Source organism: Bidens hawaiensis, unplaced genomic scaffold, assembly GCF_021521415.1.
Source record: "Bidens hawaiensis isolate Kalapana, Puna unplaced genomic scaffold, B.hawaiensis_p1.1 tig00024868_1, whole genome shotgun sequence".
Lineage (NCBI taxonomy): Eukaryota > Viridiplantae > Streptophyta > Magnoliopsida > Asterales > Asteraceae > Bidens > Bidens hawaiensis.
Window position 1 is genome coordinate 39,037 of NW_027493951.1, and position 13,003 is coordinate 52,039.

The 13,003-nt window shown below is 33.3% G+C and overlaps 1 protein-coding gene and 1 pseudogene across 2 annotated transcripts; one reads left to right on the forward strand and one right to left on the reverse strand.

Annotated features, from left to right (window-relative positions):
* Positions 1-1,433: 1,433 nt before the first annotated feature.
* Positions 1,434-1,878, forward strand: LOC143570310 (uncharacterized). The gene has a single exon (XM_077055990.1). The coding sequence runs from the start codon at positions 1,522-1,524 to the stop codon at positions 1,801-1,803; it is 282 nt and encodes a 93-aa protein (XP_076912105.1). The 5' UTR covers positions 1,434-1,521; the 3' UTR covers positions 1,804-1,878.
* A 199-nt stretch (positions 1,879-2,077) lies between these two features.
* Positions 2,078-10,358, reverse strand: LOC143570327 (callose synthase 9-like; annotated as a pseudogene). The gene is made up of 34 exons (XR_013141909.1): positions 10,304-10,358; positions 10,109-10,232; positions 9,998-10,061; positions 9,824-9,876; positions 9,648-9,715; positions 9,510-9,557; positions 8,833-8,863; positions 8,693-8,742; positions 8,466-8,605; positions 8,225-8,369; positions 7,987-8,107; positions 7,785-7,882; positions 7,598-7,688; positions 7,391-7,512; positions 7,213-7,320; positions 6,913-7,050; positions 6,757-6,825; positions 6,496-6,672; positions 6,308-6,422; positions 5,479-5,598; positions 5,262-5,377; positions 5,096-5,179; positions 4,888-5,000; positions 4,580-4,809; positions 4,469-4,516; positions 4,229-4,387; positions 4,027-4,140; positions 3,633-3,721; positions 3,360-3,515; positions 3,182-3,284; positions 2,977-3,096; positions 2,852-2,902; positions 2,591-2,773; positions 2,078-2,501 (listed from the first exon to the last, which is right to left on the reverse strand). The product of XR_013141909.1 is annotated as a callose synthase 9-like (transcript).
* Between the last annotated feature and the right edge of the window lie 2,645 nt (positions 10,359-13,003).

Sequence of the window (13,003 nt, forward strand, 5' to 3'; positions counted from 1 at the left end):
ATTAATTGTGTATAACAAGAAATTCAATATTGAAATTTTGATACAAGAAAAACCAACCTTATAATAATATATTGTCGTGTAAATCCGACCAGTCAAAACCTAATCCGCATCCAAATCTAGAAGAAATTAAAATTCCACAACGCCTCAATAAATGATACATATTTTCATAGTGATTTCCTTTTAATTGTCGTCTAATAAACATTATACATACTGTCATTATGAATAAAAAAAATATGTTAAATCGACTCGTATCCTTTTTTCTGGGCCAGCTCAAAGGGGGGGCTGGGTGGTCGACGGCCACAGGCCCGACATCCTGCTAGGCCTGAATTTTTTTTTTTTAAAATTTATATGTATTTTTATTAAAACAATATGTATATTTAGTGTTTAAACTCATTTGCATAAACATTAGTTTGATCTAGTGGCAAAGAGGTATTACTATGGGTTCTAGTCTCATCATATGAGACATGTTTAATCATATTTTTATAAAAAAATTTTTACACATCCTAAATTATAACCAATTAAGCTCATATCAAAGTTAAATTGTTTAAACCTAACAAAATACTACTTTTATTTAAGGCCTAAAAAAATTTTCGCCTTCGGCCCAATTTTTTTTTTAGCTTTCTTGGAGCCAAGCCTGCCTCCTTCCGATGAGAAGCATTAAAAATTAGTTTGAAATTCTGAAATTCTCAAAGGGGGGGCTGGGTGGTCGACGGCCACAGGCCCGACATCCTGCTAGGCCTGAATTTTTTTTTAAAAAAATTTATATGTATTTTTATTAAAACAATATGTATATTTAGTGTTTAAACTCATTTGCATAAACATTAGTTTGATCTAGTGGTAAAGAGGTATTACTATGGGTTCTAGTCTCATCATATGAGACATGTTTAATCATATTTTTATAAAAAATTTTTACACATCCTAAATTATAACCAATTAAGCTCATATCAAAGTTAAATTGTTTAAACCTAACAAAATACTACTTTTATTTAAGGCCTAAAAAAATTTTCGCCTTCGGCCCAATTTTTTTTTTTAGCTTTCTTGGAGCCAGGCTTGCCTCCTTCCGATGAGAAGCATTAAAAATTAGTTTGAAATTCTGAAAATTGTATAACGCCGTTTAACGGAGAAACAACGAGGGACAGTTTTTTTAAATTTAGGACCACGACAAAATAAATATGAATTATTATTATTAAAACGCAATATGACGTAACCCATGCATATCATAAATGTCTAATCAGTGAACTAGTCAAACTATCCCCATAGGCCATAAAATTAATAAAATCAGTCCATTGGGCATACAAGTTGGTGTTTTGAATGTGAGCCCTTTTGATCACCACCATCCTTCCTCTTTCCATATTCAAGCCAAACCCATCTCCGGTCAAATTTAGCCACCGTCTTCCACCACACACATCCTCTATATAAATACCTCTTCATGCATTCAACCTTCTTACAAGACACACACTTCAACTTCTCTTACAAACAACTTACATTAATATTTAATCATCTGATCGAAAAATATACTTCATGGCATCGATGGAATTTCCGTTAGAAAATATGTTAATCAAAGGCGCTGCTTTCGTTCTAGTTCAAGCTCTTGTTTATTTAATATTATCGAGCTCGTCTGATTTGTTTTCCAAGTCGAAGATGGTGAGGTCGTTTAGCTTCAAGCCTGCACGGTCAGTTAGCATTCGCAGGATGTTTGCTGCCATTGCAGATATTCCTGCTGGCGGTGAGGTGTCTCCGTCGCCATCCACAAGGGGGTTTCCGTTCTCAAATTCGGAAGAAGACATTTATAAGTTTGATTAGATTCTGGATATTGTTAGTTTGGTGTGTAAATTAGTATATAATTGATTCTTTCATTGTTTGATGTAAAATATGTTTTTTGTTTCAAGGGAGGATAATTATAATCATGTTTTAATCATAAGTGGATAAATAAATTTAGTCAAGATAATTAATATTTACCCCAGTTTTCAAGTTTAGTTAAGATAATTAATTAGTTAACATCATAAATCATTATGTTTATATTGTGACATTGCCTTTTCTCTAAACTCTAGGTTCCAACATTACACATCAAGTTATTTTATAGGCCACATTTCTCAATAATGATACCATTAAATATCACACATTCAAGTTTCATGATCCGACGAACACGACTAAATTTACAGCACAATGTTTTACATACAAACTGCTAATAAAAGACCTCTCTGAACTAGTATGTCAAAAGTTAAACATGTAATCTACATGTACATAAGCCGACATAAATGTAACTACAAACCAGAATTCGGGTTGTTTCCTGCAAGGATAAGAGAAATTTCCAAACCTCTGCTGAAAGCCTGATTGAACATTAACCGGGTTTGGAATGTTGAGATGAAAGGGAACCACGAACAAAAGGCAATGGGAATGAATATGAGCATGCCCATTCCCGCATCGTATAAACGAGCAAGCGATCTTACTGATTTCCATAATCCAGTCTTTTTCAACACGGGTTTCCAAGCCACACAGATCTGGAACAAAATCATATCAGTTAGTTAATTATATCTAAACCATGACCAATTGTTTTAATTAAAACCAAGGTGGGACCAAGAATATATACCGAAAGTATACCCCAACCAGTGGGTATGAAAGCCAAAATGGCAGCAAATATGTCAGTCATAGTAAGGGAAGTAAGTACGACAGCAACGGCTATACCAGCAACCGCTAGCATGAAAGCAATGCCTTGTATGAACCGCAAAATCAGTTGAAAGTTCACTGATACCTTCTGGCTGAATGTAAAAATCTATAAACAAAAAAAAAAAACACAGCATTATTTTAATATTCAATCTTTGCCAAGTTAGGATTTAATGAATGTTTATACCTTAAAGAGCAATATAAGCACCACAAGCACTGCCCATGAAAATCCATACACCTGGACAAATATAAATACTATTTAGCACTCTGAATATATATTAAAATAGATACAATTAATAATTAGTACTATACCGATAAAGACGTATTTGTTCCCTGCACATCCAATTTGTAAACAACCCCGTACTGGAAAATGAAAAACCGAAGGCTCAAAATAGTCTCCATAACCCTACCTCCAAGTGTTCGGATATGAGACTGCACATTATGTTTCATAATACTTAGCAGGAAATTTTTTTTTAACTATTATAAATGGAAAGACAAAATGTGACTCGCAACGTACCAGTTCCTCATCCCACCATGTTTCCCAACTTTCTTCTCCTTTGACTCCAATTCCTCCTCTATAAAAGAGCCAATTTGTCCAATCCCGAAAGTCCTCAACTGTCCTAAAAATTAATAAAATGAAGATAAATATCAAAGGTTTTATGAAAAGGATTGATTTTTATGAAATGAAAACTTACTTTTGCCACTCGAAACCAGATGGATTGAACAAATATGGAGCAAAAAGCCATGAGAGTGCCATGAACCAACTGCTAACGCTAAGAAGTACGTATCCTATCATGCCAGTGTTGTACCCGTAAGAAAGGTACACCACTAACAACAGAACCACTTCCAATCTGTTTCAATAAATATTAAATATCAGACAGATAACCAAAAAAATGTGCATGTGTGCGCATGCTTGTGTGTGTGAAAGAGAGGGAGAGGGAGAGGGAGAGGGAGAGGGAGAGACGGACCCTTTGACGAAATGACTGCGTGAATAAAGCCTGTAATTCTCTGCAAATCTGATGTGGCGCACAACAAATCCCCGCCCAGTTGCATGATACTGTTGTGGAATCAAGTTTCGTTAGATTTCATTACAGCAATTGAATAGAGTACACGCAAAAACTTTGACCCGCTTGGCTATGAATGGGTTAATTCGGGTTATATTTTAATCTCTCAAACAGGTAGTGATGTAAACGAGCCAAGCCGCTCCTGAGCCACTCGAAATTGGCTCGATAAAATCTCAAACTGAACCAAGCTTAAACAACTTAAGCCCGAGCTCAAGCTGGCTTGCCTAGCCTATATTTGTAGAACTTGACCCTTTATCCACCCATATGACCGCATTTAGAAGAGAAAGTAAGATCAAACCTTGGCACCACCGTGAAGAATTGTCCGTCCAAAGTAATGTGTTCTAGTGCCCAAAGAAAATGTGAAGAAAACAGTACAGAGTTGAAATTGCATTGTGATGAAACTAACAACCGCCTGAAAATGCATCATTCAACATTTAACAAAAAAAAAAAAAACTATAAAAAAGAATATGTTTAAATATAATATAAATGATTAGACGTACCCTTAAGAACCCTTGCTCTAAAATAAAACCCAAAACCATGGGTATAGCTGTAAACACACCAATTTGAAACAGAAACTGTGTATTCAACGCTGTATTTAACGCCTTGTTGTCTAAGACCGTAGCTCGGTCTTGAATATCTTCACCAACTCCAGATAGCGCCTGATACAATTAAAAATACAACAATCTCAAAACATTTACAAAGCCCTAATAAGAATTGTCAACTATAATCTCAAATCTTACCAAATACAACTTTCCGTATAGAAAAAGCCACACCGTTATCACAGTTAACTGCCCCAAATAAAAAATTAGCTTCTTTAAATTACAAAATATAACTATCAAAAAAGGGCATACCATGGTACAGAAATAGAATCCAACGGTTGTAAAGTAGAATGAAAGCATTCGGAAGAAGTCAAACAGTTGACCAAGTCTGTAAATGTCTCTACTTAAGACCTGCTCACCGTTTCCACCAGCCACTTTTCCTTCAAATAAAGCAATTTGATTCAACCCGACATCTCGTCCCTTTCCAACTTGAATATATTCATGATGAGTGATATTTCCTTGCCTCAAAGTAGAATTAAATCCTGCATTTAAACATGATTTAATATTATAATAACCATTATAAAAAGTTACAGATAAAAATATCTTCAAAGAAGGCATACCAGCAAAAATATCTTCACTGATGTTGATGACACGTGAGGCTTTGCTAATACCACCGCGCGTTATGTGGAACACGCGATCGAACACATCAGGATGGCCATAATGCATGCGGACCCTGAACATATATTAAAGTGACATCATGACATAAGCGGTTAAGCAAATATTAAACTTTTTAAACAAGATAATATTATTTACATAAAAAAAACTTACTTTAATGGACTTGCAAGAACACGCTGGCCAAGAGTTACAAAACTAGTTTCTTGATTGGACATGAAGGATGCCAAGGAAGAAACACTGCATCAATGACATGAAAATGGTAAAATAAAAAAAAGTAACTCTTTTAATAACTGATTTAAAATATACAATATAAATATACCTTCCGGTAAATACATGCTCCCGAACACCAAGAATGGTAGGAAAACGGATACCATGATTACCATGGAATTCCTCTAGTAGGTTTCTCATCTTTAAAGCTTCCTCAAAATAATTATCCTGATGTATATTAAAAAAGTTGATAGGACATTTTATAATTAATATTATATATTCAGAAATTTTATTATTAATATTATAAATTCGTTATTTTAGTTGCATACTTGATTCATATCAATTGTTTGGACCGCATTTCCACGGGTAAAGATAACCGCATGGTTTTGATTTTCAGGTTTTCCTTCACCAAGTTTGGGATTTCCGGGCAATTTTATAGAATAAACTTCCTGCACAACATTTATTTGTGAATCGGGTAAATAAAAATTTACCTAATATGTGTGCAATATCAGACCCACAACTAGCAGAAAGAATGAAACCAAAATAACCGACCCATGACCAAAACAACCAAACCAAAATATAACCTAACCCAACCCAAAACAGACGATTTGGTTTTATGCTATTCAAAAACCAAAATTTCAGGTTCAGTTTCAGTTTTTGTTTTGCATGTACCAAAAAAAAAACCGACATTAATACTTGAGCCAAACCTGTACAAAGAAAAAAAAAAGTTTGAAATTGAATTTATGGATTATAAATTTTATTTTTGAATACTGAGTAGCTTATAGAAAAAATTAATAAATGATGTAGCCCAAAAATTGTAGGCCAAAATGTGTAATAATCAAACAATAAATAATTAAAAAAAACTTTTTAGGCCCAAATGTGTAATAATCAAGTAATAATTGAAAAACAAAACTTTAGGCCCAAAGATTTGGGCCCAAATTCATTATTTTGGCCATTTATTCGCTCCAAAATTTCAAAGCCTAATAGGAAAAGCAAAACAAACCCACACAGAAAACTGAAAAAAAAAAAAAATAAAACAAAACCAAAAAGGTTTTTAAAAACAAAAAACCAATTTTTTGGTTTTTGGTTCGGTTAAGACCAAAACAATCCACACCAACAAAAAACTAAAAAGGAAAAAAAAAAAAGATAAATACTGACCTTGTCTTTTCCGTTAATATCGCCTTTCACAAGTTTGGAATAATATTCTTTATGCACTTCACCAGCCTTCATAGTCTCCACCTCATCAATAAAAGCAACTCGAAGCGCTTCATTTCTAAAAATAAACTCAACATTAGAAAATCTATAATATCTACACAACTGGTATAACTAATGTGAACTTATTAAACCTTTGCATTAATAATGCAATATCAGCAGCCTCAGGCTTTGCTCTTCTTTTTGTTTCCCGTATATTTGACACGTGACAACATAAGTAAACTTTAGGTCAGCATGAGCTCGTGCTTCGGGTGAAAACTCAAATCCTTCAGTATCAATTGTTTCATTTGCAGGAACTATCTCTTCGATATCTAGAATACATAAAATATAAAATTTAAAAAAATATATGAACAGTAAAATTATTTTTAAAAAAAAAGGAAAAAAGAAACCCTAACCTCCAACAGTCTTTCTTTCCAAATAAGCTTGAAGCATTAAGGCTTTTCTGTAGTACATCATTCCTCTAACTGGATACATTATTAAACATAAGTTAATGATGAAAGTTATTAATAACGATGTAGGTTTTAAAATTATGTAATAAAATAATGAGTTACCGGTTCTTGATAAAGTTTGTCCACGATATGATGCCCAAAACCTAAGTTCAAGGTTATCATCTTCATTATCAATAAGAACCGACTCGTGTGTATTTTCATCACGCCCGATTCGAGCAAGAAAGTTTTTCCATTCATCTGCAAAATACAACGCTGCCATTTTTGTAATAAAATCAAGGAATAATTAACCTAAGTTGTGAAAAACTGATTATCAGAAGATAAAAAAAATTAACTTTAGTGTTTGACCTAATTAGACATCAATTTCCATACAATAATGTTACCATTGATCTAATAATCAGAATGGATAGATCTTTTGGAGGTAAAACAAAATCCAAAACCCCATCTTCATTTTTTTAAAGAAGCTCGTTGATGCTATAAAGAACTGTCTCCGAATAATATGGAGTAAAAACACTAGAAACATTAAAAAACTTAATCAGCACCCAATGTATGTGTATGTGTGTGTATAAAACAAAAGAAAGACTTTACCAGAAAGACAGCATTTGTGAAAAACTCCAACCGACGTCTCGCCTCGAGGTTTCTAGGAACATTTACTGCTGAATCTTTGATAGTGAAAAGTGAATGTAACCTCCGAATTTGTAACCGCTTCATAAATTTAAACAACTTTTAAGATTAAACAGAATTTAATATGAAAATATAAAATTTTGACTTGTACAAAAGTCAAATGTACCAATTCAGGGTCTCTTGGCCACTTAATGTTTGCAAACAAACGACCTTCTTGCCGTGCTTTTATCAACATACTCCATTGGGCATAATTTCCTCTGTTATACAATACAAAAATCCCATCAAGCAATGTAACTTAAAAGTTTAAAACATATACGAAATTAAAACTTATTATTGACACACACGGTACACACCTCATATTCACACTACAAAAGTCAAGCATGATGACATCATAAAGATCTAGAGCAGCATTAATTGCACCCGTCTCCAGTTCAGGTGTCCCGACTTCTTTCTGCGTATGCGCATCCAAACCACATTATTACAGTAAAAGTTAAATATTAAGATACAAGTGAGAATATATTGTCCAAAATGAAAAGTTATTAGATAAATGCTGACCAAAATTCCCGTAACTGCAGTAACTTTTTGAATAATAAGAGCCAGTTTATTCAGTTGGGAGTCAAATTGAATGGTTCCTTTCCCAATACTTGCTGAAATGTCTTCATATATTCTTTCAACCCTGCGTTCAAAATGCATAATTATCTCCTAAATTATTTTATTTCAAAATTGAGATTATCAATGTAAAAACATAGTGATGTTTAATCATTTTTAACACATTAAGCATCTATGCACTTACCACGCCTTGCCATCTTTGTCAAAAACATCTTGATAGTGTAAAAACACTCAATAACTGCATATTTCATGTAATCATCTCGTGAAATCCGGTCCCACAGTTCTTCTTGTGAGTCGCTCTCGGCTGCCATATCTTTAGCAATGAATATCTAAACATAACAATAAGAAATATATAACTTTAATGATGAAACTCACATAATATAAGGGAAAAAGATATGGATTAAAAATTAAAAAATTTTGATAACCTTGCTGGCTAAGAGAAAAAGAGTAAACATGTCATTTCTTTCATCATGCCTACCTCTCCAAGAAGATCTCTAGCTCCTAGCAAGAAACCAACAACAGCAGATATGATGGTGTAAAAGATGTGGATGTCTAAAAGATAGATCTGCAGTAAACACAATATTGAAGTTATTATTATTAACAACTAATAAGTGTTGCATCTTTCATAAATAACAGCAGAACGCCAACTTACACTAAACACCGGAGCCCACAAGCTAGCAATAGTCAGAGCATTATGGTTGTCTGTACATCATATCATTAAGTCACAAATCTTCAAAAGGGGTTCAAGTTGATAATTTCAATCATATCTTAAATGCTCACAAAGTGACTTACTTTTCGATACAAAATCATGCCAAGAGTAAGGCTGAGGGGTGTGGGGGGCGCGAGAGGGGGCGCGAGTGGGGGCTCCAGCCAATAATATTGTGACGTGTGGCAGAGAGAGAAACTTGATAAGATGGGTGTTGGAGCCCCCGCTCGCGCCCCTGGCCCTGGTGTGGAGGGGCGCGAGCAGGGGGCGCGAGCGGATTTTTTTTTTATTTTTTTATAAATGTATTCAAAAAACGTATTATTAAAAAAACTGGACTGTGCTTAAACGTATTATTAAAGAATACACACAATTACACACTAGACTGTGTGTAAACTTGTCTTGGCTTGTGCTTAATCTCTTAGGCTTTGTCTTTTTGTGTATGTATATATTATATATATGCAGGTACAATATGTACGTATTATATATATGCAGGTACAATATGTATATATTGTATATATTAATATATATTATATATTATGTGTGTAGCAGGAGAAGAAAAGAAGAACAATGAGCCCAACGGCTCTATTTACGCATCCCAAGACTCCTTCACGCGTATTCCCAGCCGCTACCCCTCTTGCGCCTGTCTCTTTTTCCGCGCTCGCGCCCCTCTCACGCCTCGGTGGTGTGGTGCTCGCGCCCCGGGGCGCGAGAGGATGGGCTCACGCGCCCCCTGTCGCGCTCCACACCCCTCAGCCTAACGCACATCTTTAATATCAATGATGGTTCTTGTTGGTTTGACCAAAGGTTTGACCTGCATAATCATTCAATGACACAAATATAAAAATATAATAAATCAAAAATAATGTATTGCATGTATAAATCAATTTACTTTATTACTTACTTGAAGAAAATATGCAAATGCAAACTTGCCTCCCAAATCCCAATACAACAAGCCAAAAAAGCATATACCTGAATTTAAAAATTACAACACATTGCCAATATGATTATTAGTTATAAAAAGCAAGGGTTAGAAAATAAACAAAGGGATGAATAATGAATTTATGACATCATCATTACATGATATAATCAGTTGTTGCTTCGTACATGCCACGTCCAACATAATAATGCTCCTTAAATTACAAACCAAATAAGAAACATTATCATTTTCAGTAATATATTATAAAACAGAATCAGATAAAATAATAAAATACATAACGTCAACCTGATGAATCCACAGATGAATTATCACACCGGTTGAACAAATGGTGACATGCTGGCAAAGAGCTCCAACAGAACTGAATTCCAGCATAGATGCCTAAACCAATTATATATATTTTGAAAACAATATATATAAGTACTTACACGTAAAGGAAGCATACGAAGATGGTAACAAAGCTAAACCAAATAAACCGAACAATTATCCTTGAAACCGCTAAAACCCGTGTTGTTGAATAGGCGCCATACATTATCACAATATCCAATGCACCTAAAATTAGATAATAAGAATTAATAATATATCATTTATTAAAGATAGAAAATATAAACACAAAAACCTACTTTGAAAAAGTTTCATAACAAAAAATGTAGGGCCGAGACTAAGCAATAAGCGTATTTTATTAGAAATTTACTCGTCTCGATAAGTTACCTGGTAAACATTACGCATACGAGTAGTTTATATGTAGTTAACTCGCCGTGACTACTTTACCTTGTTTACATTCCCGATACGAATATTTTATTAGTAATTAACTCGTTCTGATAAGTTTACCTGATTTACATTACCCATACGAGTAGTTTATAGGTAGTTAACTCGTCGTGTCTAGTTTACATTCCAATACGAGTAGTTAATTAACTAACTCGTCTTGGCTAGTTTAACATAACAATCTACTCTTCTCATTACTTTATAGTCTAACCTATTAGTTACAATGTTGTTTTGAAGTAGTTGGATTTATATAAACGTCATGTTCTTGTTGTTTTGAACCCGCACATCAATGGATGGGGAAATTGATAATATTGTAGTTTGTTACGACGGAAAGTGGGAAGAAACAAAAGGAGCTACCGAGTATGTTCCGTTTGATGGTGAACGACAAGGTATATCTCTATCTTCGAGGTTTGGTTATTGTGAGTTTATAGATTTTGTTACTAGTCGTTAGGTCATGTTAAACGATTATCTTATAAGTTATGTAATTACTCATATTCGGTGGATATATACGAAGACTATGACATAAAGCTTTTTCTAAAACGTGCTAAAGGAAGACCAAATGAAGTCGTTTATGTCTACGTTGTTGAGGATGACTATGGAGAATTTGCAAGATATTAGACACGACGAGTTAACTACCTACAAACTACTCGTATGGGTAATGTAAATCAGGTAAACTTATCAGAACGAGTTAAATACTAATAAAATATTCGTATCGAGAATGTAAACAAGGTAAAGTAGTCACGAAGAGTTAACTACATACAAACTACTCGTATGCGTAATGTTTACCAGGTAAACTTATAGAGACGAGTTAATTACTAATAAAATACTCTTATGGTGAATGTAAAGTAGTCGTTGACCAATATCTACTCGTAAAGACTAGTTGACCAATCAAACTAACCATTCCGGTTAGTATTTTGTAAAACTAACTGGTTCGATGCATTTGGTAATTAAACGCATCGTCGTGGTTAGTTTGATAAACTACTCGTGACTCGTGAAATTTTAAAATTTACTCGTCGCGACTAAAGGATATCTTATTTGCTCGTGGGCGTTGATTACGAGGTTTTAACGAGTAGATCATTAGTAAAATTGGTCGTTATTGTTAGTTTATAAACACGTGACAAGTTTTAATTGGTTATTCAAAATACTCGTGGTTAATCGTAAACTATTCGTCACGACTAGTTTATAATACATGTTTTTGAAATTTGTTGGAAATGACACATAAAACCTGAAAAACGTATTCATAAACGTTTAGTTTGAGAATCTTTCCAAATTAAAATTATTGTTAATATTCTAGATGAATAAGATGTGACTTGATTGATTAACTGAAATCTATTTATGTGCAAATCAAGAGGATAACATACTATTAATTGAATTAACCGAATCATCGTGTCCAATAACCAAATTCACTAAACCTTTTATAACTAAAACTGACCGGTTATGAAAATCAAAACATCAGTTATAGCTTCGGTTTTAATCCCTATATACCAAATTGAACCATCCATGTTCACTTGTATTGTTTTACACAAAATTAACAAATAATGAAGTATTTAAAATACTGCCTTCCAAATTATTACACAAACAAAGATTAATTGTGTATAACAAGAAATTCAATACTGAAATTTTGATACAAGAAAAACCAACCTTATAATAATAATATATTATTATATTGTCTTACAAAAATTCAACCAGTAAAAACCTAATCCACATCCAAATCTAGAGGAAATTAAAATTCAACAATGCCTCAATATTATGATACATATTTTCATAATCATTTCCTTTTGATTGTCGTCTAATAAACATTATAAATTAAGAAATATGTTCATCAAATATATATTCATTATTCATTTTCTTACAAAAAAAATAATGGTTTATGAAGACACTTAAAAGAAAATATAATTGTCCAACGTTATGGGATGTATGTAAGCTATTGAAAATCGGTTTTATCAAAGCTCGAATTGAGCATAATTTAAATGTCCTAGAACTCAATCCCAACCTAAAAAATAAACTTGGTTAATAAATATGTCTGAGCTTTGCTTTACTTTTCAAACTTGAATATGTAGATGTCTTAGTAACTTAGTTGTTTTAGAAGTTATGTCGATATTAGCATTGGCATAACCATGAAGGGTAGTTCACCTCAAACCTAGTGCGGAATCATAAGATGAATGATGTACACAACTTTTTCTTAGGAAAAACTAAGTCAACATCTTAAACCAAAGAGAAAGTCTCAACACTCAATAACATCTCACAAATAATACATTTGCCTCCCCACCCTAAATTGAAGGGAGAAGAACTCAAGCTTCTTGGGCCCGGCTTTGGGCAGAGCCGTATCTGAGAATTCGAATATCTAAAATAAGTACTAAAAAAACGGCCCTTTTATAAAAACATTTTCTTTTTCAAAAGATCAATGATAATTATAATACGAATAAACAAAACAAAATTATTCACTTATTGTGGCAATAGCACATACAAAATAAAGTTAAGCGCTAAACAAAACAAAGTTAAAGACTCAAGAGACCCTCCTAACAATTATATATATACAACTTTTTTATAAAAAAACA

Coding starts and splice junctions, on each gene's coding strand:
- LOC143570310 (XM_077055990.1), top strand. CDS start 1,522: ATGGCATCGATGGAATTTCCGTTAGAAAATATGTTAATCAAAGGCGCT.